The sequence below is a fragment of the Cavia porcellus genome, unplaced genomic scaffold, assembly GCF_034190915.1.
Source record: "Cavia porcellus strain 051 isolate PalLab524CR breed Dunkin Hartley unplaced genomic scaffold, mCavPor4.1 scaffold_28, whole genome shotgun sequence".
Taxonomy (NCBI): domain Eukaryota; kingdom Metazoa; phylum Chordata; class Mammalia; order Rodentia; family Caviidae; genus Cavia; species Cavia porcellus.
The window spans coordinates 11,699,586-11,724,538 of NW_026947511.1; the positions used below are offsets into that span (position 1 = coordinate 11,699,586).

Sequence of the window (24,953 nt, forward strand, 5' to 3'; positions counted from 1 at the left end):
CTCTTCTGAGATTGGCTGACACCAACTGAGATTAACAGGTCAAAAGTCAGTCAAACTTAGTCCTGATTCTTTTTCTTAAGGTTACCACCTACAAAACTGACCTAATATAACGTATGTGATACAACTATCAAATTTTACCTAATAGTTTCAGTTAAGTTAGAAAAATATTTGAAAAAGAAGAAAAAGTCAGAGCCAGGCATGGTGGCACATGCCTGTAATCCCAACTTTCAGGAGGTGGAGGCAGGAGAATTGCCCTGAGTTCAAGGCCAGCCTGGGCTACATAGCAAAACCCTGTCTGAAAAACAGCAGAGACAGAGAGAGGAAGGGAGGGAGGGAGAGTCAAAGTCGCTTTCCTTTCCCCCCTTAGGTTTTCCAGGTAGATAGAGGGTCTGGTGCCAAGCACCACTTTATTCCTTATCAAAGGGTTAGAGGGATGGTGTGTAGCCAGCTGCCTGCGTGGCTACAGTTTCATTCTTTCTGAACTGTCCTACTTCCTTTTCAGGCTGGCTTAAATCCTGAAAAGTAAATGGGAGAGGTCAAGTATAAAGTACCAGAGCTGTGCAGATCCCTCTCAGAACCTGCCCAGGCCCACTGTTGGGCAGCTTTTAATTCTCAGCTCATTTGCTGACTTTTACAAATGAAAAACATGATGGGAGTGATAATCCCAGCACTCTGGGAGACTAAGGAAGAAAGACTGCAAATTCAAGCCCAGCTTGAGCAAAAAAAAAATGTGACTGTAGCTCAGGGCAAAAGCTCTGAGTTCAGCCCCTAGTACTGAGAAAAATAAAATTAGAGAAGAAAAAAAAATACATTTTATTACTGTGGTAAAATATGCCACATAACCATTTTTAAGTGAAAAATTTAGTGATACTAAGTATGTACGTGTTAGTGTACAATAGTTACCATTGTTCTTCTCTAGAAATTTTGTATCGTTGCAAATTAAAGTTTTAAATATTCAGATTCACAACAAAATACCGGTCCTCACGATCCTAAAGTAAATGAAATAGTGGGAGAGGCAACTCACAAAATGATTTTCCATAACATTCCTTCCTTCTCTATCTCCAGTTACTTTTTCAGTTAAATACGGATTTCATTGGTCATTGCTGCTATTACCACACTTCTGCATAGGAAATATTCCCAGAGTTTATTTGTAGTGCCTGAATGTTTTTTTCAGAATGGTTTTTTTCAAGTACTGTCTCATGTATCCCAAGACTTAGACACTTTGAAAATTCTCATTATTTGTTTTAATGTTAAGTAGTTTTAAAAACATAGCGAGTATATTCAACAACTGTCTTTGTAGATATTATTACCTAGAACAAGGCTTAGTTTTAAAAATAGTGTGATTCACCAAAGGATATTAGTAAATGTAGTATTGGGGTTACCAGGAGGTGATAAATTGAGATATAGATAAGTGTTTGGGAACCAGGTTCTAAATGATCATTGAATATCCCACACCTCACTCCTTGCAGCCTCTGCACAGAAAGAGGCAGGTAAAGGACAGCATGGGGGTTTCTCTGCTGATTCCAGCAGGCTCGGACAATCTGCCATGCCTCTTTAGGAACCTGCTGTATAACTGGTTAGACCCAGCTCTGTGACTGTATTCTGCTGCTGCTGTTTTCGGTGCTATTAACATTAGGAAAGAAAGAAGCCTAAGATGGTTATAATAGTAGAAGCCTGCCCCTTTTTCAATTCAGATGTTGGATAAAAAGGGTTTTGGTAGCAGTGGGAGGGCTTGAGTGGGTGGGTTTCCAGAAGAATGCTAACTGTACTGGGATGTTCTTCAGTTATGCAAGGAAGCCTGAGGACTGGAGAAGTGGAAGAGCTCTGCCCTGGAACTGAGAACAGAGCAGCCCACAGCCTTCTGGTTGGAGAGGAAGGACTTGGCCCCAGATCTTACCTCTCTTTTGTTTTCTTTTCTCTTACTCTTGCCAGGACTACCACTGCTTTGTAAGGTTAGGGCAGGTCCTATGCAATGTAAATTTCCAAAAAGGGAGGGGAGAGAAAATCTCAGGAAGACGTGGCTGCAAGAGAGGGTGAATTCCACTGCTGTTTATCCTCTGGCAGCTGCTCCTGAGGGGCCACTTACCTTTAAGAGACATATGTCACTCTGAACCTGAGGGTTCGGGAGATAATCGTTCCTTCTTTTCCTCTTTTTCTTTCTCCTTTCCTCTTGCATTCCCTAATCATGTTTTTGAAAGCAGTATATATGTAAAATATACATGTAAGTGTATACATTCATATATTTGTGATAGATAAATTTTAAAACAAAAATGTATATTTTGTATCTCAGACCTGTTGTTATATACAGATACACTTGCAATCTGTGAATGCCTGTATGGCGTTCTGTTGTGAAGATGTACCAGAGTTACTGGAAGTTCTGTTATATAAATGGGGCTGTCATGAACATTTTTGTTTGTGTATGGGGCTGGTACTGGGGATTGAACCCCAGACCTTTATACTGGACCACATTGACAGCCCTTACTACTTTTTTATTTAGAGACAGGGTCTCTCTCTAACTAGTTTAAGTTACCCAGGCTATGTTCAAACACTTCAGCCTCCCAGAGTGCTGTGATTGCAAGCATGTGCTGCCGTGCCCAGCTAAACATTTGTAAACATGTCTTCTCTGTAAGTAAGAAATAGAATTTCTGGAACATAAAGTGTAGTAAAAGTTTTAGTAAATAATGTCACGTTGACTTCCTTTAGTGTGATAGTTACAATAATCAATTAATTTTTGCTCTTGTTTAGTTTGAACATACATTGCTTACCTACTATGTTGGCACATTTTGTTTCATATATTCTACCTTTTGCATGTTTTCCTTACCTAGACTGTGCATTGGTTATGGTTATGTATAATTTCTTACTAGGAGATGTTCAATATAATGTGGACTTTAGAATAAAAATCTTTCTGAATTACTTGGAAATAACAGTAAGTCACATTCACTTCATTGTGCCTTTCTTGGGGACACTGGCTTAACATTCCTTAAAGGTTTATAATAACTGTCAAGTGAGAACTAAATCTCTAAGAGACAGTGCTCAGATTTGCTACAACTAGGAATGGTTGACTTATTTATTCAATAAATTTTTTTTTTTAATTTTTGAACTAGTGCTGTTCTAATCTGATGAAAGCTTTGGGCCTTACTATGTATTTCCATGCAAATGTGGAGTTCTTAATAAAGATTTCAGATTGGTGTATGAATAGGTATTTGTATGGTTGTTATTAAAACACTTTTACATCTTACCACTGTGGTTCACTGTGAATGAAGAAACTGTGTCAGATTCTCACACTCATTTGTGTCACTCCCTAAATTCTAAACAGAATCTGCGTATTTGTGTGGAAGAATATGCATTTTGCAGACTAGATGCTTAATAGAACTAAAGTTAAAATTCTTGTTGATAGATCTTAAAATTTAAAAAAAACACACACACACTTAACTAAAGCTTGGTGTGGTGTTGGACACCTATAGTTCCAGCTGCTGGGGAGACGTAGGCGGGAGGATTGAAAGTTTGAGGCCAACCAGGGTAGCTTATAGAGATACTGTCCCAAATGTTTTAAAAGAAGAGGAGAAGGTTGCTGGGAATTCGGCTCAGAGTTACCTATATTCAGTCCCTAATTGGGGGGGGGGATGGATTATAGCCATTTCCTTTATTTTTTCTTTCCCATCTCTATCTGGTGTGTCTTTGGTTTTAAAAAAAAAGTTGTTTTGCCCTAAAGAAGAAATGTGAGAAGGAACCAGTTAAAAAAAATAAAGAGGAATGCTACTCTGTTAAAAGTGTGAAAGACTTTCCCAGGAAAGAGGCTAGGTAAAAGCTGTAAATAAATATGGAAATACAGATTTAAGGCTTTCTTAGGAATTTTGTTTGTTTTTTGTAGGAGACCAAACTCACAACCTCATACTTGCCAGGCTTACGTTGCTGAGCTAAATCCCTGGCCCTATCAGGAATTTCCCTGATCTTAAAATTATGGCAGACAGAAAAGAAAAGGAAAGGAAAATGGAAAGGAGAGAAGAGAGGGGGGGACGGAAGGGAGGGGAGGGAAGAAGAGAGGACAGGACAGTAGAGGAGAGAAGGGGAAAGGAGGAGAAAAAAACATGAGACAAAATTTATTATTATTATTTTTTTGGTAATGGCACTGGGGATTGTTAGGTCTGAGAAGAGGAGGAAGGGGAAGGAGAAGAGGAGTGGACGGCCGTGAAAGGAGTGGGTTGGCCGTGGGAGTGGGCGGCGGTGGCTACAAAGATAAGTATAAAATATAAGTAACCTTTATTTCGGGAATGCAGGGACAGACCCCCCTCCCCTGGCCCCGGGGCGCAGCATCTCCACCCCGGGCCGGCGGGCCGGCGGTCTCTCTCTGGAACACACTCTCCCTTTCTTCTTCTGTCGAACACTCGGAGTGAGGCCCATAAGTAGCCTCCGTCTCGGGTGGACCCCAAGGGGCATTAGGGATGCACAAGTATTTCATTGGCACACATTTGGCGTCAGGGACAGGTTCTCAGGGATGGGGGTATAGGGTTACAGGTAAATCTATAGGGGCGGGGGAGGCAGGAGCCCCCTAACTTGGCTGAGGCTTTTCCTGGTTAAAGTGTCCGGTCTGGGCCAGCAACTCTTTCAGGGATCAAATCCAGTGTCTTGAATATTGAAAGTGCTCTACCAGTAAGCTTAAAGTTTCTGAGTTGTAACAGATTGCAGTATAGGTTTAATATCCCCGCCTTTAAAAATATGAAATTCTAAATACACCAAAATCCAAAACTTTATGAGTGCCAATGTTATGTCATAAGTGACCTCAATGGCATGTTGCAGTCAAAATGCAGATACATAGAAAATATTGTTTAAAAATACCCACAGTCTGTGTATATGAACCATAAATGAATTTCATGTTTAGACTTGAGTCTGCCCCCATGATACCCCATTATGTGTATGCTTAAGTATTACAAAATCTGAAAAAGTACAAGCCAAAAACACTTCTGGTCTCAACTATTTTGAATAAAGGTTACTAACCTGTAAAATAATAGATACATTTTTTGAGAAAAACTAGTTAGGAGAAAAAGGTTTATTTTCTGTTCAGATCTTACCCACTCTTTACTTAGCTTTTGTTCTTTGCTGTTTTGAGGTGTGTATAGTTTCACATGAGATGAAATGTTCTGGACCGGATGGCTTGTGTCTGCCTTTGGCCTTCTTCCCTGCTTGTCACTTCATTTGCAAACCATTCTTCATCTCTTAGCACCCAGCACCTCTGTTTGGCTTTGTCTTGAGGGACACTGTGGCCATCTCTGCATACAGCTTGTCTCCAGCTCATTTCCCCAGAGTAACATCATGCTTTCCTCCATACCTGCTAAGGAGTCAGCTTCCTTCCCAGTTGGCACCTGGTCTGACTCCCACCCTCTCTCATCTACACTACCTGTTGTGCCATCGTGAACCATGATTGCTACAAGGCAGTGTCCAGCTCTTAAAATGCCTCTCTGCATCACCTTTGATACCTTCAGTATCTTCAGCTGTGGCCCATTTTATAGATCTCTATGAAGTGACAAACACCAGTCACACTCTTAAATCTTCTTCTCTTAGATTTTACTAGTCCAGAAATCTCTCCCTGGCCTACCTCCTGCCTCATCGGGTCCTCTCATCTCCCCACTCCCTCGGAACAGCCAGCCACCCAGCTTACTCACCTGCTCTCCCAACCCCAGTTACCTGTTCCCACTCCATTTCTTCCTGCTTAGTCAAGTCACAGACAGTTTTTTGTTTGCTGCTTGTTTGTTTGCTTTGAGACAGGCTCTTGTGTTGCCCTGGATGATCTGGAACTTAGTGCAAGCAGTCCTCCCACATTAACCTCCCAATACCTGGAACCATAGGTGTGTGCCACCACACCTGGCCATTATCACAGTTGTTCTTGTCTGATCACAGCCTGAATTTCTTGTTGCTTCCCTTTGAGTTCTGAAAATTCTTTTATCCCAAGCTTCAATCTAGGATTAGCAGTTTTTCTTTTTCACCTGTCTCAGCCTACAAGATGGTAAAGAAGTAAAATATATAAAAATGAAATGTAGTGGTCAAAGTGGGTTCAGTTGATACCAAAGATTTTGAGCAGTGACTTGAAGGCAGCAAGAGAGTGAAGTATGAAGATAGCTGGGGAAAAACATTTTAGAAGGGGCCTCAGGTGAAAAGGCCCTGAGGTAGGAATACACTTGACATATTTGAGAAGTAGTAAAATAGCCATTGTAATTGAAGTGGGAAAAGACATGACTTACTTAATGAGGGTAAAAGGAGGGAAGAAACTAAGTTCAGGTCAGGAGCAGGAGCCAGATCTGTGGGACTTTGTGAGCCTTAGAAAATAGGAACTTTGATTTTTCTGTAGACTGAGTTCTGATATCAATCACAGAAGTGATTTTAAGGGGCTTAAGGAGAAACCAGGGAAATCAGACAACAGGAATATTAGAAGTGGTTGTAGTTTGAAAATAAATCTGCTGGGGTTGACTTCTTACAGACTGAAAACGAGGGCCAGTGTGTTAAAGAACCAGGGAGAGCAAGATAGGCACTTGTATGCATACATCCACTGGCTGAGAGTCTTTGCAGCAGACTGGAAATGTGATTTGCTAAACAAAAGGCATGCAGAGAAGAGTAAGCCTGAAGAATAGGCATTTGATTTTGTACATACTGGCCTACTTATGCAGGAACTATGGTGCATGTGGCCCTGGACACACACAGTACCCAGAATGATGCTTTGTACACAGTTGATGCTTATCATTAATATCGATTCAGTGAATTCAGCTTTTATAAATGTGTGTATTTTTCAGTTTTAGCGCCTTAGTGCTGGCTTTCTCATTATACCAAAAGAGGAAAAGCTCATTAGATTTATAAATAGAAGATAAATTTGAGCTGTGCCTTTAGAGATGAATGTGGCACTAGCCTTGCCAGAGTATTTTGATAATCTCTCCTATGAATGCTGATCATCAAGTTCTTTTAATAAATAGGGCCTCTCAAGAATGTATGCTTAGCTATATAAAATTTAGAATATAGCTATATAGAATTTATTTGTGGTTATGAGACACCATTATTAGGTATAGAGTGTGGTTCTTCTGTCGTGGAAACGGCACATGATCAGGGCATGGAATAAACACCCTGGAACTGCCACTGTTATTTTATGTAAGAAAGTATTTCCAGTACCATTTGAAAAGCCATGTTTGGCATTCTTAGCTGCTGAATTCCATTTTCCCTTACCAAGCATCTTTGCCTCCAGGTGTAGTACATAATTGCTGTTCTTAGTAATTTTCCAGGTTTTGATCTTCAGTACTGATGTTTTGTTGTTTTGCAGATTAAAGCCATATATTTCGTTGCTCCTTGTTTCTCTTTTGTACTGAAATAACCTGTGATATTTGAAACATAAATTGCTTGATCTTCCAGTTTACGTCTTTAGAGCATTTGACAAGATTCTGAAATGCTTTTAATGAGCAGTGTATGTCTCTCTCTTGAGTTATGATAATGAAGTTCTTACGGTACAATGAAACTAACTTTTTTGTCTACTGGTTTAGGTATTAATGCACTTAGAATTTTGAAAAGTCAATTCTATGGTGTGGGTGTAGAAAACAGCAGTTTAGGATAGTGACACCTCCAGTTCTAATGTCCAGGACTATTAGGTAAGGAATAATTAGGGACATGCCATCTTGATACTGTGTTACTCAGGCGTGCCTCTGTTTCCTTATTATCCCTATTGTGTCTCAGCCACTGCTACGTCTTAATAGACGACTCATCTATAAAGAATGTAGAAATTTTCATAACCTTTAGAAGCTATTATAAAACAGGATCTGTTTTGGGGCTGTATTTCCTGCCATGAACCAAGTGGGTCTGCTGCTCAAGATGATTTTGGTAGCTGTGAAAAAAAGAAAACTTACCTTTAGGTGGAAGATGACTATATACAATTTGCAAAAAAAAATTGAATATTTTTATTTTTTAATTTATCATGGTGGAGCTCTCTGGGCCTGTGCATTTGGTGTAGTAATTAGATGGCAGATTCTTTTATATATATATTTAAGAAAATTTTTAACAGAAACCAATAGGACTCACTGCTGTTTCCTCTCGTCAAGCAAATTTTAAAAAGAAGAATTGGTATAGTTAAAGGAAATATCTATCTTAAAATTCCAACCTGTATTTTTTGGTTTACTTATTTTTTAAAAATTAGTTTTCTTATGATGCATTCTTTAAATAGTGTATGAATAAGTTCTTTACATAGGGGAAAAGTGAGCTTAGAGAGGCTTACTTGGTCAGTTTCACTGTGAAGAATCTAAAATGAAGAAGTGTGTTGGTATCAGGTGTGGTTGACTGCTGTCTGTTTGATTTTCTTTTTCATTTGTGGCATCCATGGTGTCTGCATGGATCAGACTGTGATAATGAGTGCCTTCTGCGTGCCTGGCTTATAATACTGAGAATTGTAATCTGGGGATCTTTACATTCAACAGAAAGGGTGTTTGCAAAAGATGTTAATAAAATACAATGGTTTGAAGTTTATTTTTAATTTTTTATTTTGTGACAGGTGTCGTGGTACTGGGGATTGACTTTAGGACCTCATACATGCTGGGCAAGCTCTCTGCCATTGAGCTACATCCACAACCCAGAGTGGTGTTTGGATGTGTCCCCTGAAGTTTCTGTGTTGGAAACTTAATGCAACAGGCTTCAGAAGTAGGACCTTGAAGAGGTGATTAAATCCTGAAGGCAGCCCTCATGAGTGCAGTTATTATGGGAGTGGGTTCCTTATAAAGAGTTTGGCACACACATCCCTTTTGCACTGCTGCCATGGGATGATGCAGCACAAAGGACCACACCAGGTGGACTTCCCAGTCTCTAGATTTATAAGAAATAAATTTCTGTTCTTCATAAATAAGCCAGTCTTACGTCTTGTTATATAGTACAGAAAATGTCAGGCAAGCCTTGTGAAGAGACAGCATAAGAGAGGAGGCCTGAAAGTTAAAAGGAAGCTACTCATGTGAATTATGGAATGATTATGTTCCAGGTAGAAGTAATAGCAAGTTCATAGGCTCCAGCCATTGCCTCTCAGTCTTTGGGCTAAGATCAAATGTGAAGGCTCCAAGGAAATTAAACTGAAGGTAGATTAGGGTAGTTGAAGCATAGTACACGGTGATGGGGCTCAGCTATCCAAAAGGAGGAAAGGGCTTGTGGGACATGTTAAAAATTAAATGTGGATTTTATTCTAAGAACAGGTGGAAAGTCATTGCTGGATTTTAAAGGTGAAAATTGCCTAGATTTAAAGGCTATCTTCTGCTGCCTTATGCAGCTGAGGTCTAGGTGGGATGGGCTTTGCACAGGGGCAGAACTGAGGCCAGGACAGTAATTTCAGTCAAGTGTGCTTTGGCCGCACCATGGTGACTACTGTGGAAATAAGAACTAGATGAATTCATGTGGATTCATGATTAACTTGAGACATAGACTTGGCAGAACTTAGATGACACTCCTTTTAACAAAGTCCTTATCTTTACCAACTCATTAAAGAATGGTCTTGATATTTTTAAATTTTTGTTTGCTTTTTTAAATTAGTGAGGTGGATTGTGTTTTGTTTCATTTTGTTTTGTTTTGTTTTTACTTGTTGTACCAGGAATAGAACCCAGTACCTCACATAGGTTACTATTTTCCATGTATTTTTGCTTGTGTATGATGTGATTGGCCTATTTGTAATCTGTTTAAAGTATTTTCATCTGATTTTTAGAGTTTCTGTTTACAATCTATGACAGATTTTAATTTGTGTTGCTTATATTTTTATTTATGGAGTATTTGACTAAGTTTTTAATGGTCTTTAAAGCTGTGATTAGCACACTTGGTGTCACATGTATGTTAATGTTAGAGACTAAAACTTTCTGAACTTGAGAGAAGATTTTTATATGAAACATTTTGAACTTTAATTCTTTCAGTATAACATTCCACAATGGTACGCATTTAGGGCTTTTCAAGAGTAAAGCACTTATTTTTTATTTTAAAGAGAATGAAAAAACAGTAAAAATGATACAGAATTTTGAAACAAGATGATAGGAAATTGGCAATAGTTATTATATTGCACATTGCTGTCTTCAAAATAGCTGCTCAGATTACCAGATACAGACATGCAAAACTGATCAAACAATATAAACACTATTCTTTTCAATGAACTAATAGAACAAGTATTACAATTATTTTAGCTATCTTTTATGTATATATATGTTTGTATATTTTCCCCTTCTTTTCTCCTTCCTTCCAACCTAGTTGTTCTTTCCCATTGAGCAGTTTCTTTCCTTTTCACAATCTCTTTTATACATTTTGAATCTTTCTTAACTCTTTCAGTTTCTTACACTAGCAAGACAATACAGTATTTACAAGTCTGATTTATTTCACTTATGAGTATCGTCTCTAGTTGCATCCATTTATCTATGAAAACCTTAAGTATGTCTTCTTTATTCCTGCGTAGTACTGCATTGTATAAAATACCACACCTTTTTTATCCATTCCTCAGTCAATGGGCATTTGAGTTGTTTCCAGGATTTAGCTATTACAGATTGTGCTGCTGTAGATATGAGTGCACATATATCACTATGGTGTGATGTTTTTCAGTTCTTCTGGAAAAATAACCAGAAGAGAAATATTTGGGTCAGATGAGACCTCTAATCTTAGTTTATTGAGGAATCTTTACACTGATTTCCACAGTGGTTGCCCCAGTCTGCACCCTAATCAACAAGGGAGAAAGATTCTTTCTTCCCCACAGCCCTACCAACATTTGTTATTAGGTGATTTTTGATGGTTGCCATTCTTTCTGTAGTAAGATGGAATCTCAGTATTGTGTTAATTTGCATTCCTTGAATCATCAATGATGTTAAACATTTTTTCATGGATTTATTTTCCATTTGTGTTTCTTCATCTGAGAAACGTATTAATCTCAGATGCGCATTTTTGGATTGGGTCATTGAATTTGGGGGTCCTGATTTTTTTTTTAATTCTTTATATGGTCTAGATAGAAGTTAAAGTTTATTTGACCTAAAGCAAAATGGGCTTAGCTGTGATTGTTCAATTTTTAAAATTTGTTTTAAAAGTTATTTCATCATTGTTAATTTCACAACCATGTGATTTTACATAATTAATTTACAATTAAATGTTTACCATTTAAAGTTCTTATTTTGTTGCACTGAATTAGACTCATAGAAGCAAGAGAATAAAGCTTATTAAAGTTGTGTTTAGAGCCAGAATAAACATTTCCAGCCAAGATTTTAGGGTTAGTCCCTCCAGCAGACTCTGTGCTAGTCACTATGTGGATTCTTTTTCTTCTTTGAGGTCCTAGACATGGCTTTGTAAGATTGCAGAATAGATCATGCAGTTTGTATGGAAAGAAAAACTGGGAACATTAGCCATGTTGCTAATTGGATAGTCACTACAAAGATGCACATTAAAATCACATCGCGGGAGCGCCAATTAACAATTGATACAATGGGCTGTGGTTCTTGCAGTTTCGCTACCTGGTTGTGTCACTTGTGCGCAGATCCTCTGTTAGAATATTGCCCCAAGATCTTTACTGAGAAGGGCGGCCTGCTTAGAACCTAGTGTCATTGACGTTCTGCTGCCCCCTGGTGGTGCTGCCTCTTTGTCCAAAGCCAGAGCTGTGCCTGATCCTGTGCTGTAGTGCTGACCTACCTACGTTGTGCATAACATTCCTTTCTAATCCGCTGAGCTTTGGTGCTCTTAATTATTAGTTAATAAAACAAGCTCAGTAAAGATACAACCTTGAAGTTTGAGGAATTAATTACCGGATCCTAGTTAGTGAACAGGAAATCACACTTACTGATGCTGGAGAAGTTAGTGAATTAATAGGTATTTACTTTTAAGTGTTGCTGTAATTCTGTGGGGTGACCTTATTTGACTGTGTAGATAATGGTATAAGAAATCTCTTACTTTCTTTGGAATTCTTGATCTTGTTTTACTTCCAGGAAGAGACAGGAGAGAATTGAACATAGTGGGGGCATGCATTGTGACTTTTGTGGCAGAGTCCCACAGAATACATATTGAAGAGCCATAGAATTTACTCCTTTGAATGTTCTCTGGTCTGAAAATAGTGTAAACACTCCTAGCTACCAAAATATGTACTAGGAATTTATTTTGGAAGACTCCTAAACTTGATTTCTTCTATCTGTGTCTGTGTGTGATTGCTGATTTTGAAATAAGGTGTTAATCCCCAGGATCCTGTTTCTTAAATTAGCTTTCCTTTTTTAACTTCACTGAGTCAAAATTATGTGTACCTTGGTACATGTTTTCTCAGTGAAATGCAAAGCTTTGATTACCTAGCTAATCGGTATTTTTAATACTCAGTGGACTACAAAAATTTACCTAAGTGCAAATACGATTTTTAATTTTTTGTACTAATCAACATACTGCTTTTTTCTTTCAGCTTGTTTTCAATGTTATCAACACTAGTAGTCCCTGATTTAAAAACTGAAAGTATACTTTGTATTATCTGTGTTAGTCATGGTGATTAACCATTGAATTCTCCAATCAAGCTTTTAAAGTTCATGGATTATTTAAAGTGACTGTACTTCTCAGTAACAATATTCATGCCTTTGACCAAGAATTTCTAGCTACTTCTAGATTTCAGAAGCATTCTAAAAGAAAGTAATTTAGAAACTGAAGTATTCAGTTAGAACATTTGATGGTATATGAGAGAGGAGAAAATATATTTGAAATCTGAACAGCATTAAAAATATAGGAAATGGGTACTATTTATAAAATATATCAAAATGTTTTGGTAACAGTATTCTTATTGTTTATACAGAATAATATTAAAAAGGCAACATTGCCTAGTATATGGTCATGATGGAAAGTACAATGAATTCTACTTTTCAATGTCAAGAGCATTGTATAGTAAGTCCCTAATGTCTCCTCTGGTTAGGCATAGAATTCCAGTAAAGAAGATAAAATAGGCCTTGGAGAAGTGATAGTTGAGGTGAGATGGAAGAAAACACAGCCACGAAGGTGAAAAGCAGGATGGAACATTTGCCAAGATTTTTGTTGTTTTTGTTTTTATTTTCCCCTTTCTTGGTTAAAATAATTCATTAATATGGAGTGACAGTAAGCTTTTAAAAATATTTTCTGCCACTGTTTTTGGACATGTTACAAACTTTTTCAGGGATAAATTGTGTGCCTGTAGTTGTGAGAAGTTTTCTTGAATGATATTTTTGATTATTTTTAAATTTAAGAAAACCTTTGCCAAGGATATAATTCAGCTGCATAGCACCTAAGTATCAAATTTTTTTTGATGTTCCTGTTATTCTTTCTTGAGCACCATTCAGATATTAAAATGGTCTTTTCTCTCAGTTTTCCAACTTTGATCTACTTTTTGAGAGATTTTTTTCAATTTTATTTCCTGTTGTTTGTCTTGATTTTTAAAATACAATAAAGTTCTATGAACTTTGTAAAATTCCTTTTTTAAGTATCATTTTGTTCTTTTTCAAAACCTTACTTTGCAAATGTTAATCATTTTTGTCAACATTATCATTAGCCTACCTAATCTATTTCTAAGTTCTTTTATGCTTGGATGTTGGGGGAATGGTTGGTCTCTGTCTTTTGTGTTTATTAAAGAGTTATTCTGAATTTCTGACAACTTGTTTTGTTTCTGCAGTTATTTTAGTTGTCTATATTTTAAAGCAAACAGTAATAAAGATATGTGGAAGTTCTTTGCATGAAGGTCCCTTGTTTATGTGTGATTTGGTTCAAGGTCATCAGCATGCTTAGGTCTTTTCTCTCAAAATTTTTGAGGAGTCTTCTTGAACTTATTCTTAATGCCTAATGAGGTGAGGAATAAGGACAGAGTCTGCTTTTTAAATTTTTTTTTTTTTTTAGAGAGAATATAACAAAACAAAACAATGGAGCAGTCTTGGATTTCAAAAACAAGACAATAAGAAATCAAGAATAGTTACTATCTTGCACATTGTTATCCTCTAAATAATTGCTCAGAGTACCAGATACAGGCATGCAAAGTTAATCAAAGAATAAGCACTAAATTGTTTCTTTACTTCAGTTCCTGTCATTTCAGAAATTTCAGGTGTGTGGCTTCTAATTACTTCTATGTCTTATTTCTCCTGAACTTGTTCTGGATAAGATAATAGGGATGCAAAAATAATCAAACAATATAAATGCTATGCTAAGTTGTTTTCCTTTTTTTTTTTTTTTTGTACTGGGTATCCAACTCAGGACCTGGCGCTTGTTGTCAGGAAGGTGCTTATGCCACTGAGCGTAAGCACCTGATCACTAAGTAGTTTCTTCAGTTGCTATCATTTCTGCAATTTGAGGTTTGTGTCTTCTAATTTCTTTTGTGTCTATGCCTCTGGACTTGTTCTGGGTGTACTGAAGGTGTGAGATCACACCTTGGTCCTTTGTTTTGATGTTTTCTAGTGTTCCTATGACTCAGCCAGATTCTGAGTCCCACGGGACTTCCTGCACTGGCTGCCCACCCACAGTGCAGGTTATTGAACTAGGCACCTGGGTTCTTCGGATCTGAGATTCCATAGGCAGAGAGGTCAGAGCTCACCATGTTCCCTGTAGTGCAGGGCCTTGGTGCTTGGCCTCCTCTCCTCTTGTAGCTGCTGCAGGCTCAATAGGACATGACTTCTTCAGAGTTTGCTTTTAACCATCTGTTTGAATATTTAACATAAGGCCTTTTTGGTAAAGTGACTTGTTTTGTGTCCTGTACTCTAAAGACTCTTTCTCTGGTTTCTGGAGAATAAATTTAGTCTTCTTTAGGTGGGGGAGAGGCAGCTGCCCAGTTGTACAAAGTAGAAATGTAGAACTAACTTAAATTAGGACTGTCAGCCAGTCTTCACTACCATTCTGAATTATCCTATGCCACCAATTCCTCTGACTTACAAGTCTCCTGTTACGTAAATCAGATTGCTTGAACTCTGTCCAAGTTCACTGGGTCAGTCTCTACTGGTCAGTCTGCTTCCCAACTTTAAAGAATGTTGTGATTTTCTCCTTTTTAATTTCTTATCCTTTTTTAAAAACAATTACTACCATCTCTGAAGAGTTTTTAGAGTCAATAAAAATGAATGAATTTTTAGTTAAGTTTGATACCTATTTTAAATTGTTTCATCTTTTCACTCACTGGAGTCAGTTTTCCTTTTCTCTCTGATGGCCCCTAAAAAGAATGTGAGTGCTGGATTGTATAAGATCTTTAATGTTTGAAAAAGTTGGTCAATGACTTTTATAGTTACCTTTATATTTTTGCTGATTTCTTCTTTTGACTTCCCTTTACCTTTTTGCTCTCTTATTTTAATTCTGAGGTAACCAATGAGTCACTATCCAGAAAGAGAAACCATGTTAAATATTGTATTTCGTTCTTACATTAAAATTTCAGTTTTTAAAAATCTTTTGAACCTGTTTTATTTCCTCAGATACTTGGTTTGATAGTTTGATAAAAATCCTATTTATAACACCTGCCAGATCTCCTTCTTTTTGGATCATTCTGAGATTTATCATTTTCAATTATTATTCATTCTCAAATGAGATTACGTTTTTCATAGGAGTTTCCTGAAATCTTGCTGTTGAGGGTCTCTAAGGAGATATTTTGTACTTATTTTTCTTTTATATTTACATTAATTTCTTGGCTTGAAAGCCTCATGTCATGTAGGTAGGGTGACTTTGGACTTGATCTTACTGAGTGCCGATTCACGGGTCCAGTTTTTCTGGCCTGAAAGGGGTACTTGCCTTATTCAGGGGTCTTGCTTCTAGGTCCCTGCCCCAAACTTCTCCCTTCCCTGGCTGGATTCCAAACTCTTAACTTCTAGTGTTTTTTCTCTAGTTGCTTTCTGGACCGTATGTTATCTTGTTTCTCTTCCACTTTGGTTTTGAAATCATTGTCTAATATCTGAGATATTCTTTGTCTTTATTTTGAAAATAACTGTAGTAAAAACTTCAGCAGTTATGTTTTATTGATACTTTTATACTTGATATGCAAAAAAATACACATCACTAGATTCATGTTCTGGAATCCAAAACCATCTCTTTTGCATTCTCATTTATTCACATATTCAGTGCATATAGGTGTGTGCTTTGGGTTAGGCTCCAGAGACTTGAAGGCAAATGAAATCAGGCTTTAGAGAGATGGTAAGCCAGAAAAAAAGGTCTAAATAAGATGGGATAATCAACCTGAAGGACAAAAACTTACGAGGCTTACACTGCCTGGGTGTGAGGGCATCTACTGAGCTATCTGAGCACGGGTACAACACAGGCCCAAACCTTACAGGGAAAGCTTGAGAGGTCATGACCATTGTGAAATAAACTGTTATAGAAGAGTTAAACCAAGGAGTTGGCAGATCATCCACAAGTCATGGGTAACTACTTGAATTCTTGAGCATTAATTGAGGACATCAGATTATGTGTAGAACTAGAAAGGGCTATCTGAGAGCAGATGGCATGTGGGCCAGCCTGGACGTGATCCCAGGGGTTGATTAGGTACAGTGGATGAGGCAAGTAGCAATTGCAAAGTGAGACTTCCACCGGCAGGTTTCAGTTGCTGTGGTGACTGGGTTTTTTGTTTGTTTCTTTTGCTGTTCAAAGATTGAGGATTAACTGCATTGGGCATGACTTGTCCTGTGTTGTTGTGACAGCCTTTCATCATACCCTGTTCTCTCTGACCAGCAAAGTGTCTGACAAAGTGTCTCTGAAGGAGTTGGTACCTGGTGGAATGATGTCCCTAGCAGCCCTTTCACTTCAGACTGCATCTCCTGAGGCTGAGAAGACCTAAGGGCTGAGGAAGCCTTAATGTACATGGAGCAGGGTGACCTCACTCCTGTCCTGTGACACTGGCTCTACCAACTCCCCAACCTCCAGGCACCATCCCCATTCTGTTTTCCTGGCTGACCACTGTTGAATTTTTCAATCTTTTTTCTGGTGTTCTGCAAGGAACACAGGATTATTTTCACTTTTAAATGGGTAAACTGACACTAATATATATGTGAACCTGGCCCTGGCCCTGCTGATGCCTGCCTTAAGAATACTGAACAAAGTTTCTTAAAAACAGAATAGGAAAGCATAGCCTCATCTTTTCCCAATGACATTTGCTTTATTTTTCCACAGCCATGGTTTACTTTTCTGATGAACTTAGAGGTATATGTGTGCTTTTATTCTAACTAACCCAGCAGTAAACTAAAGGAGTTTTAGCTCTCATTTGAGAAGTGAGAAGAGTGTAAAGGAGAAGTGTTGTATGGTAGGAATAGAGAACTAGATATGCCTTTCTTAGGCTGCTTTGGACAGATAAGATAAGCACAGTACACACTGGTTCACGTGAGAGCAAGTGGAATCTGGTTATGTCCTAACATTTTCCAATTGCGGCTAGAGTGAATCCAAGCCCAAGTGCAGCAGATTAAATAAGCAAATACTATATTAGAACGACCTGGCTGGCTTCAGACAGAGAAGCAGCTGATGAATTGCATGGGAATAAATTATCTTAAAAGTTTTTGGTATTAAAGTTCTAAGAAATCCCGTGGAAAAACTATGGTGATTAGTTTTCAGTAGAACTATACAAAATTTTCCTTATTGTAATGACAACAGGTGAGTTTTTTAAAGATGTTAGTCTTTTCCACTTTGTAGCACTCTGAGTGGTTAGATACTGAAGGAAATTTAGATGATAGAGCGTTCTAGTTCTGATGGTTTATTATTGTTTTCTCTCTGAGACTATGGAAAATATGAGACCTGGAATTTCTTCATGCACTTAGGTTTGGATGTTAATTTATCTTTGTTGGTGATTTGATTCACCTCCCAGGCCTGTTGGAATGTGGAGAATTCTAGAACCTAATTGTATACAGAAGGCAAAAGTTTTAGTTATTTAGAGAAACTTACAAACCTATTTCATAGTTTTAAAGAAAGCTAGTATAGCAAGCATCTATATTTAATTTTACAATGCAGTGTACATGTTTAAAAGCAGAATAAACTTGAAAGAAGGACCATATTTTTCCCTTGCCAAAGATAAGTAGTAATATGTATTTATTAAAGAAGGAGAAAATACTGAAAAAAGGCAGAAAAGATGCCCTACGTCTGTTACCCAAAGATAACAGTTAAGAAGATTCTTAATTGGGGCCTGGGGATTTAGCTCAGTGGTATAAGCACCTGCCTGACAAGTACAACAAGGTTATGAGTTCGATCTCCACTACCAAAAAAAAAAAAAAAAAAAAAAAAACAACAACGAAGAAGAAGAAGAAGCCTAACAATCTCTGAACTTTTATACCATGATCTTTATAGTACTTATGTGTTTATGAAGTTGGTATTGTTTTATAACTAATTTATTCACTTGACAAAGCTATGAATATGTGTTGTGCTAAATATAGAAATGTAGTACAATCTACAGTAGAGGCTTAATATTCTGTTGTGTAAAGTTATCAGTTCCCACTGTAGAACTTCAGTCTATTTCTAATTTTTTGCTATAGTAGACTATTGTTTAGAAATGTTTACATACACATCCCTTCACAAAATTACTCAAATTAGGGTTTCAGGGTAAGGAAAGATGAATTTGCTGGTGATGAGACACTGAATAATAGATTTAACAGTTTTCTATTTCATACCCTCATGATTAGAACTATGATATATGATATATAATGGATATAGCTGGTTTCTTGTCATTATACCATTTATGTATTAATTTTGTTAACGAAAAATCATCTCTTTCCTTTGGTACATTGAGAGCTACATTCTAATGTATTTATCGGAATTTGGGGTAAGGACATAAAAAGAGAGGTCAGCCACTGAGAAGAAATACATTTTAGGGGCTGGGGATTTAGCTCAGCGGCATAAGCACCTGCCTTGCAAGCAGGCAGTTGTGAATTCGATCCCCGGTTCTGATAAAAATGAAAAAGACAAAAAAAATACATTTTAGATAATGTGAAATCTAATTATTAAGTATCACAAAATAAGGTGAGGAGGGACTGAAAGATCTTCAAATGAGTCTCTTCTCACAGCCTAGAGCAGTAATGGTGAACCTCTTAGGGCTTTAAGTGATAATAAACAGCCAGCTGCAGAAAGAGTGCTATAGGTTTGCCAGCATTGGCCAGAGTCTTAACAGCCTGAGTGGACCAAAATGAAATCTCAGCAAGGTAGGTCAGCAGATAGCTTAGTCTAAAGAGCCAGTTTCATAAGAAGTACTTTTTATTTGCCAAACAGAATTGGACTGTGGACTTGTGAGCATTGCATGTAATTTAAAATGAAGGGCAGTTTAAAGGTTAAGATACCAAGTTACCTTCTAAAACATCTGAAGTTGTAGATTGAAATAAATATATAGGTTCTCTGGCTGACCATTTTATTCTTCAAATATATGTGATTTTAAGAGTTTATTTAACTCTTCAAATGCTAAATAAAATATTCGGGCTTATTATATTTGCTTAAAGAAAAGCATTTAGTAGCTTATCCAAATTGAGAATTAAACACCTCTCTTGAGTGTTTTATGGCCTGCATTGTCCTAAAAGATCGATTAGGTTACTGTTAACTTTCATGGAAAGTTCTAATAGATGTGAAGACCTTTATCTGAACTTGACACTTTTACAAAATTATTTAGTCTCATAGTAAAATAAAACCAATTCTTGATTTGTGCTGCTCATTGACAAAGTATCCACAAGTAGCTTTGTTATTGTAAAGTATGTGCTAAATGTTACATGAACACTGAATTTTGATTTTGCATTGATTATAAGCTGTTAGAGTAAAATTATGTATAATTTCATATTGCATTTCTTGTAGAGCTTTGATATGTAAAGTAGAAAGAATAACGCACTAAATGTCTTTTAGAACATTTATGCACTATTTCCTACTTCTTGTCATTTGTCAGTATGTGGAAACAAACATTATCTTCCCCCAGCAGTTTCCTCACTGAAATGCCAGCTGTGTTTGTTTAATCTTTTGTATATCCTACTTTTAAAAGTCATGAAAATTGAATTCTTAATTTCATGACAGTAATTTTAAAATACATGTAATCTTCAAGGTGAGAATAAATTACACTCAATGCAGTATTTTCTTAAGTTTTTAATGTATTACTTTGTTTGGCAAAGCACTGTGAGGAACATGTAAATTCTTTTTACTAATGAAATAAATGGATTGATAAATTATTCCCATATAGGAAGCTGACACACAGGAGTTAGAGTACAGGTTAATGATGAAGTAATAGCTAGAAATTTCTCAGCAATTGCTGCATGAATAGTTCCGTGGTTCATTTTGTGATATTCTGATTCTTGAGAACGCTTGTATTTGGTTTGTAATTCTGGTTGCAGATTTTTTACTGTTTCATTTCTAGACAATGCCAGATAACAAGGCAATAGATTCATTTTAGAAATTATAAACAAATATTTCTAAATGATTTGTATAGTGATTTTTTTGCCTGGTTAAATCTTTTTTCGATTACCAGAATAATTGCTTTTAACTTACTTTCTATTTTCAAAACCTATCTTTGATAACTAATTTAAAATAGTGTATACTATGTTATGGCATATTGTCTAAAGACTGTTATGATGCTAAAGATTAAAATGCCTTTTTAAAGAACCAGAACCAAATTTAATTTAGTGTTATTTATTTTTTACTTAGTTGTTACCAGACATAATGTCCTGCTGAACTTGGAACATACAGTGAATGTGTGCCTTTTATCCTAAAGAATACCACTATTTTTTAAGGGGACTTTTTAGTTTTTTCTTCCTACATTTTCAGTTCTGTAAGGCTGTTTTTCAGTGGGGGAGCCCTCGAAAGCACCTTGGGTCTTCATTTAGCCCCAGAGCCAACTGTTGACTGTATATGAAATTTTAGGCATATCACAATCTCACTGGACCTGAACTCTCAAAATTATAGATGATCAGGAGTTTCCACATCTCTTCTGTCTCTCAAATGTTGGTTTATCTTGATGGGGGATATTTTTCTACTTTTATTTTTCTACTACTTTTTCCCAATTCTGAGAACTAAGTTACTAATTTGGGCTATATTTTTTTTAAACAGTCTCCCAATAGTGGATTCAAAGTAGATTTCTGGACAATGGTAGTAGTTGCTTTCAAAGTCCAGCTAAAGATACATTCTCTGGATCTAAATGTGAAAACAGTTCAACTGTCCCTTTTCAGAAATGCCAAAGTATATCTAAATTGTGTGTGTGAGCCCAGGGCAAACTAACTTTCTTACCTTTGCTTCTGCAGCATGCCATTGGGCTCTGTGGACAGGTGTATTTGCATGACGTTTGGTGTACCCAGTAACTGTCCCGGCAATTCATTTCCACAGAAATCAGCTTTTCCCCTTTTGCACTGTTTCAGCATCAACTGCAGAAAAATTACATATGCCTTTGATTTCAAACTTCAAATCTTGCCTGAAAATGAAGATTTATTTTCTCCTGAAATGAGGACTGTGTCTTTACTCAAAGTATCAGAATAAGTAGGCTTTAGAAGTGGCTGCTTCGGTAAATATTTATGAAATGTCAGTATAGATCCAGTTGTTCATCAGAAAGAAGGTAGGACATTACAAAAAGGAGACATAGATTATGAAGAAATTCATGGCTTTTCATCCGTTTGAGTGACTGCATCCTCAGAGAGGCAGAAGACTGCAGATAAGGTGGTTGCTAAGCCTGTTTTTCAGAGGAAACCAAAGTTACCAGGGGTTAGAGAACTTTGTCAACAGGCAGATAGCATTGTCTCTCTAGTGGGATTCCCTGACTCACATAGCGGGCTCTCTTTCTACTGCACATGTGTGTCAAGGTGTCAGGTGTTGGTGATGCAGGATGTAGTCTCTCTTTTAAACAGAATGACGAGGAAAGACTTTCAGAGAAGCTCCACCAAAAAATAAGAAAAAGCTCTGGGTTTCTTGGTGGAAAGTGAATAGAGAATTCAAGCTCGCAGGGAAGCACAGGGACTCTCATAAGGAATGGTTTTGTTGTCTGAGTTAATTGTGGAATGGAACCCATTAATTGGTCTTGTTTTCTCTGAAGAGTTGCCTTCACGGGGTTGGTTAGTGTTCTTTACTTAGATGACGGGGCAGTGTTGGCCTGCCAGCTAGATGTAATATTCTTTCACATTTTCACAAGAAGGAAACAAGTACAAAGAGAATTACTGGTCAGTGTTGAACAGTTTTCAAAGCATTTTTGTTTATTTTATTTTAAAAAGCAAAAAATAAAGGGTAAAAATGATTCAGAATTTCAAAAAAAAGTAGGGAATTAACTCTAGTTAATATATTGCATATTGTTGTCTTAAAAGTAATTGTTCAGGATATAAAATCTAGGCACAAAAGTGATCAAACAATGGCAGCACAAAGTGTGTTTTTGATGAACAGAGATTAGTAGTATAGTTATTTATCTAGCGCACATATACATACATACATACATTTATATATGTTTACCAACATACATATAATCTTTTCCTTTCTTTTTTCCTTTCTCCTATCCCAGTTGTTCTGTTTTTAACAACATAATTTGTAATAGCTAAATCTTGGAATCAACCAAAATATGTATCAACTGCAGAATGGATAAAAAAGATGTATTTTTATGCAATGGAATATTACTTAGCTATAAAAAGGATAATATTGAGGCTTTTATAGGTAAATAGAAGCAACTTGAGGCCATACTCATAAGTGAAATAAGTCAAACTCACCTTTATAAATATCATATTATTTCCCTAGTATAAAAAATAATAAAAATTAAAAAGAGAATAATAAGATCCAAAATATATAATAGATCTTGTAATAATGAAAGGGAAAGAAAGTGCTCAACGCATTTTTGAAGTATTCTTAGAAAACATACTGCTAAAGATGCTGTGAATCTTCTCCCTGTGATCTTACCCATTTTCAGAACCAATTTAGTGCTCTCTCAGAGAATACATATAACCAGGGAATCAGTGGTTCCTAAAACTAACATTTGGGAACCATGGATTTTTTATGGAAAGCATAACTGGCTTTCCATTTCCATTGCTCATGCTCATACTTCACATTTTGGAAGTCTAGTATGCTAACCTTTTCTTTTGCTTCCACAGAAGGAAGAATTCGGTTCAAAAATGAGATAAATTAATGCTTGGTCACCCAGAACTGTGAACAGCTACATGAAGTTTTAAAAATCTGCCCTGACCATCTTGCCAAAGGAGCCCCCATTCATGAGGCCCAACAGGATGAACCAGTCAAGGAGGGACAGTGTCCTGCCCTGTAGGACCAGTGACTGCTGACCTCCAGAGCAAGCTGGTGACTGCATTGTTGTCTGCCAGTACAATGAAGGAAGTGGCTTATTGGTCACCCAAGAAGGTGGCAGACTGGCTCCTAGAGAATGCTATGCCAGAATACTGTGAACCTCTGGAACATTTCACAGGCCAGGAGCTGATCAATCTAACCCCAGAGGATTTCACAAAACCTCCCTTGTGCCGAGTCTCTTCAGACAACGGGCAGCGGCTCTTGGACATGATCGAGACTCTGAAAATGGAGCAACACATGGAAGCACACAAGAATGGCCACGCCAATGGGCACCTCAGCATTGGTGTAGACATCTCCACCTCTGATGGCAGCTTCAGTATTAAGACAAAACCCAATGGGATGCCAAATGGGTATAGGAAAGAGATGATTCAGATCCCTATGCCAGAACTGGAACGCTCCCATTACCCCATGGAGTGGGGCAAGACTTTTCTGGCTTTCCTTTACGCACTTTCCTGTTTTGTCCTCACCACAGTGATGATCTCGGTCGTCCATGAACGAGTACCTCCTAAGGAGGTGCAGCCTCCACTACCGGACACATTTTTTGACCATTTTAACCGGGTGCAGTGGGCCTTTTCTATTTGTGAAATTAACGGCATGATCCTTGTAGGACTCTGGTTACTTCAATGGCTGCTCTTAAAATACAAGTAAGTAAAGTAAAAGTTCTTAAAATGTGATGATGGTGATATTTACACTCCAAAGTCTAGTTATTATTTGGAAATGAAAGTTACCAAGCAGTTGGAATCAAAGCACATCAATTACTCTTTCTTTCCATTTTAAACTGTCTACACTGTTTAACAAAATGGTATTTGTCGTCTGTTTTGTGTAAGATTCAGGGTTGGTGGTGTAGCTCAGTAATACAGCACTTGCCTAACAGGCTCCGTGCCCTGAATTGAAGTCCCAGAACTAAAAAACAAAGTACATGGTTCATACAGAATTTTAGCCAAGACTGTAAGATACGATGTTCTGTTTTATTTAACAAGATAGAAATCCTTCAGATATCATCAGAGTACAAGCAGTTGAACAATAAATAATAGACTAACCACTTAGTTTTTTTGGGGGGTGGTTTGGTACCTGGGATTAAACTCACAATCTTGTACTTGCCAGGCAGGCAGTGTGCCGCTGAGCTATATCCCTGGCCCTAACCACCTAGGTTTGATTGGTATTATTACTAGATTGTTGACAGCTGGCCCAAGTTCTGTGAATGGCAGATAGCTTTTGGACATGGAACCGCAGTAATATACATTGAAAGATGTTTCATAGTGAGAGTTTTGAACAGCTGTTTCAAAATGGCTTAGATTGTTGAGAAAATGATACCCTCAGGGTATGACTTTGAATAAGTGGATGCAAGTGAAGCTGTTTTGATTTGCACTGAATATATAGCACTTGAAGCAGTATGTGGTGGTTCATTCAAGTTTCTCAGGGCGGTAAGTAGCACCTCCATTTGGATTTAGATGGCTTCAAAATAGTTTTTATGTCTCCAAACTGTAATCTCAACAGAGAGCCACTAAAGCTAGCTATTCAATGAGTAAATTAAGCTTGTCCTTGGTTTTATGAGTAATTAAGTTCCGTTGCCATTGGTATCTGATTCTTTTCTGATTGAAACATCTTTATGGCTTCCCTGCATGAGGGTTGGAAATCAGTTTGTTAAAGAACTCAGTTTCTTTCTGTTTCATGAACATATTGTGGTTGAATATTAACCAGATCATCTGAAATCAAGAAAACAAAAGTTGGATGGAGAGTTTTTGCTGCATTTCTCTTGACAGACATGA

At 37.3% G+C, this 24,953-nt stretch overlaps 1 protein-coding gene across 6 annotated transcripts in view; it reads left to right on the plus strand.

Annotated features, from left to right (window-relative positions):
• Positions 1-24,953, plus strand: part of Sgms1 (sphingomyelin synthase 1) — a 279,814-nt gene that overhangs the window by 217,220 nt on the left and 37,641 nt on the right. For all 6 annotated transcript variants that reach the window (XM_013156809.3, XM_003473559.4, XM_013156811.3 and 3 more), the window contains one exon: positions 22,977-23,828. In XM_013156809.3, coding sequence (XP_013012263.1) covers positions 23,206-23,828 — 623 coding nt within the window. In that variant the 5' untranslated portion in view covers positions 22,977-23,205. The remainder of the gene's footprint in view (positions 1-22,976; positions 23,829-24,953) is intronic.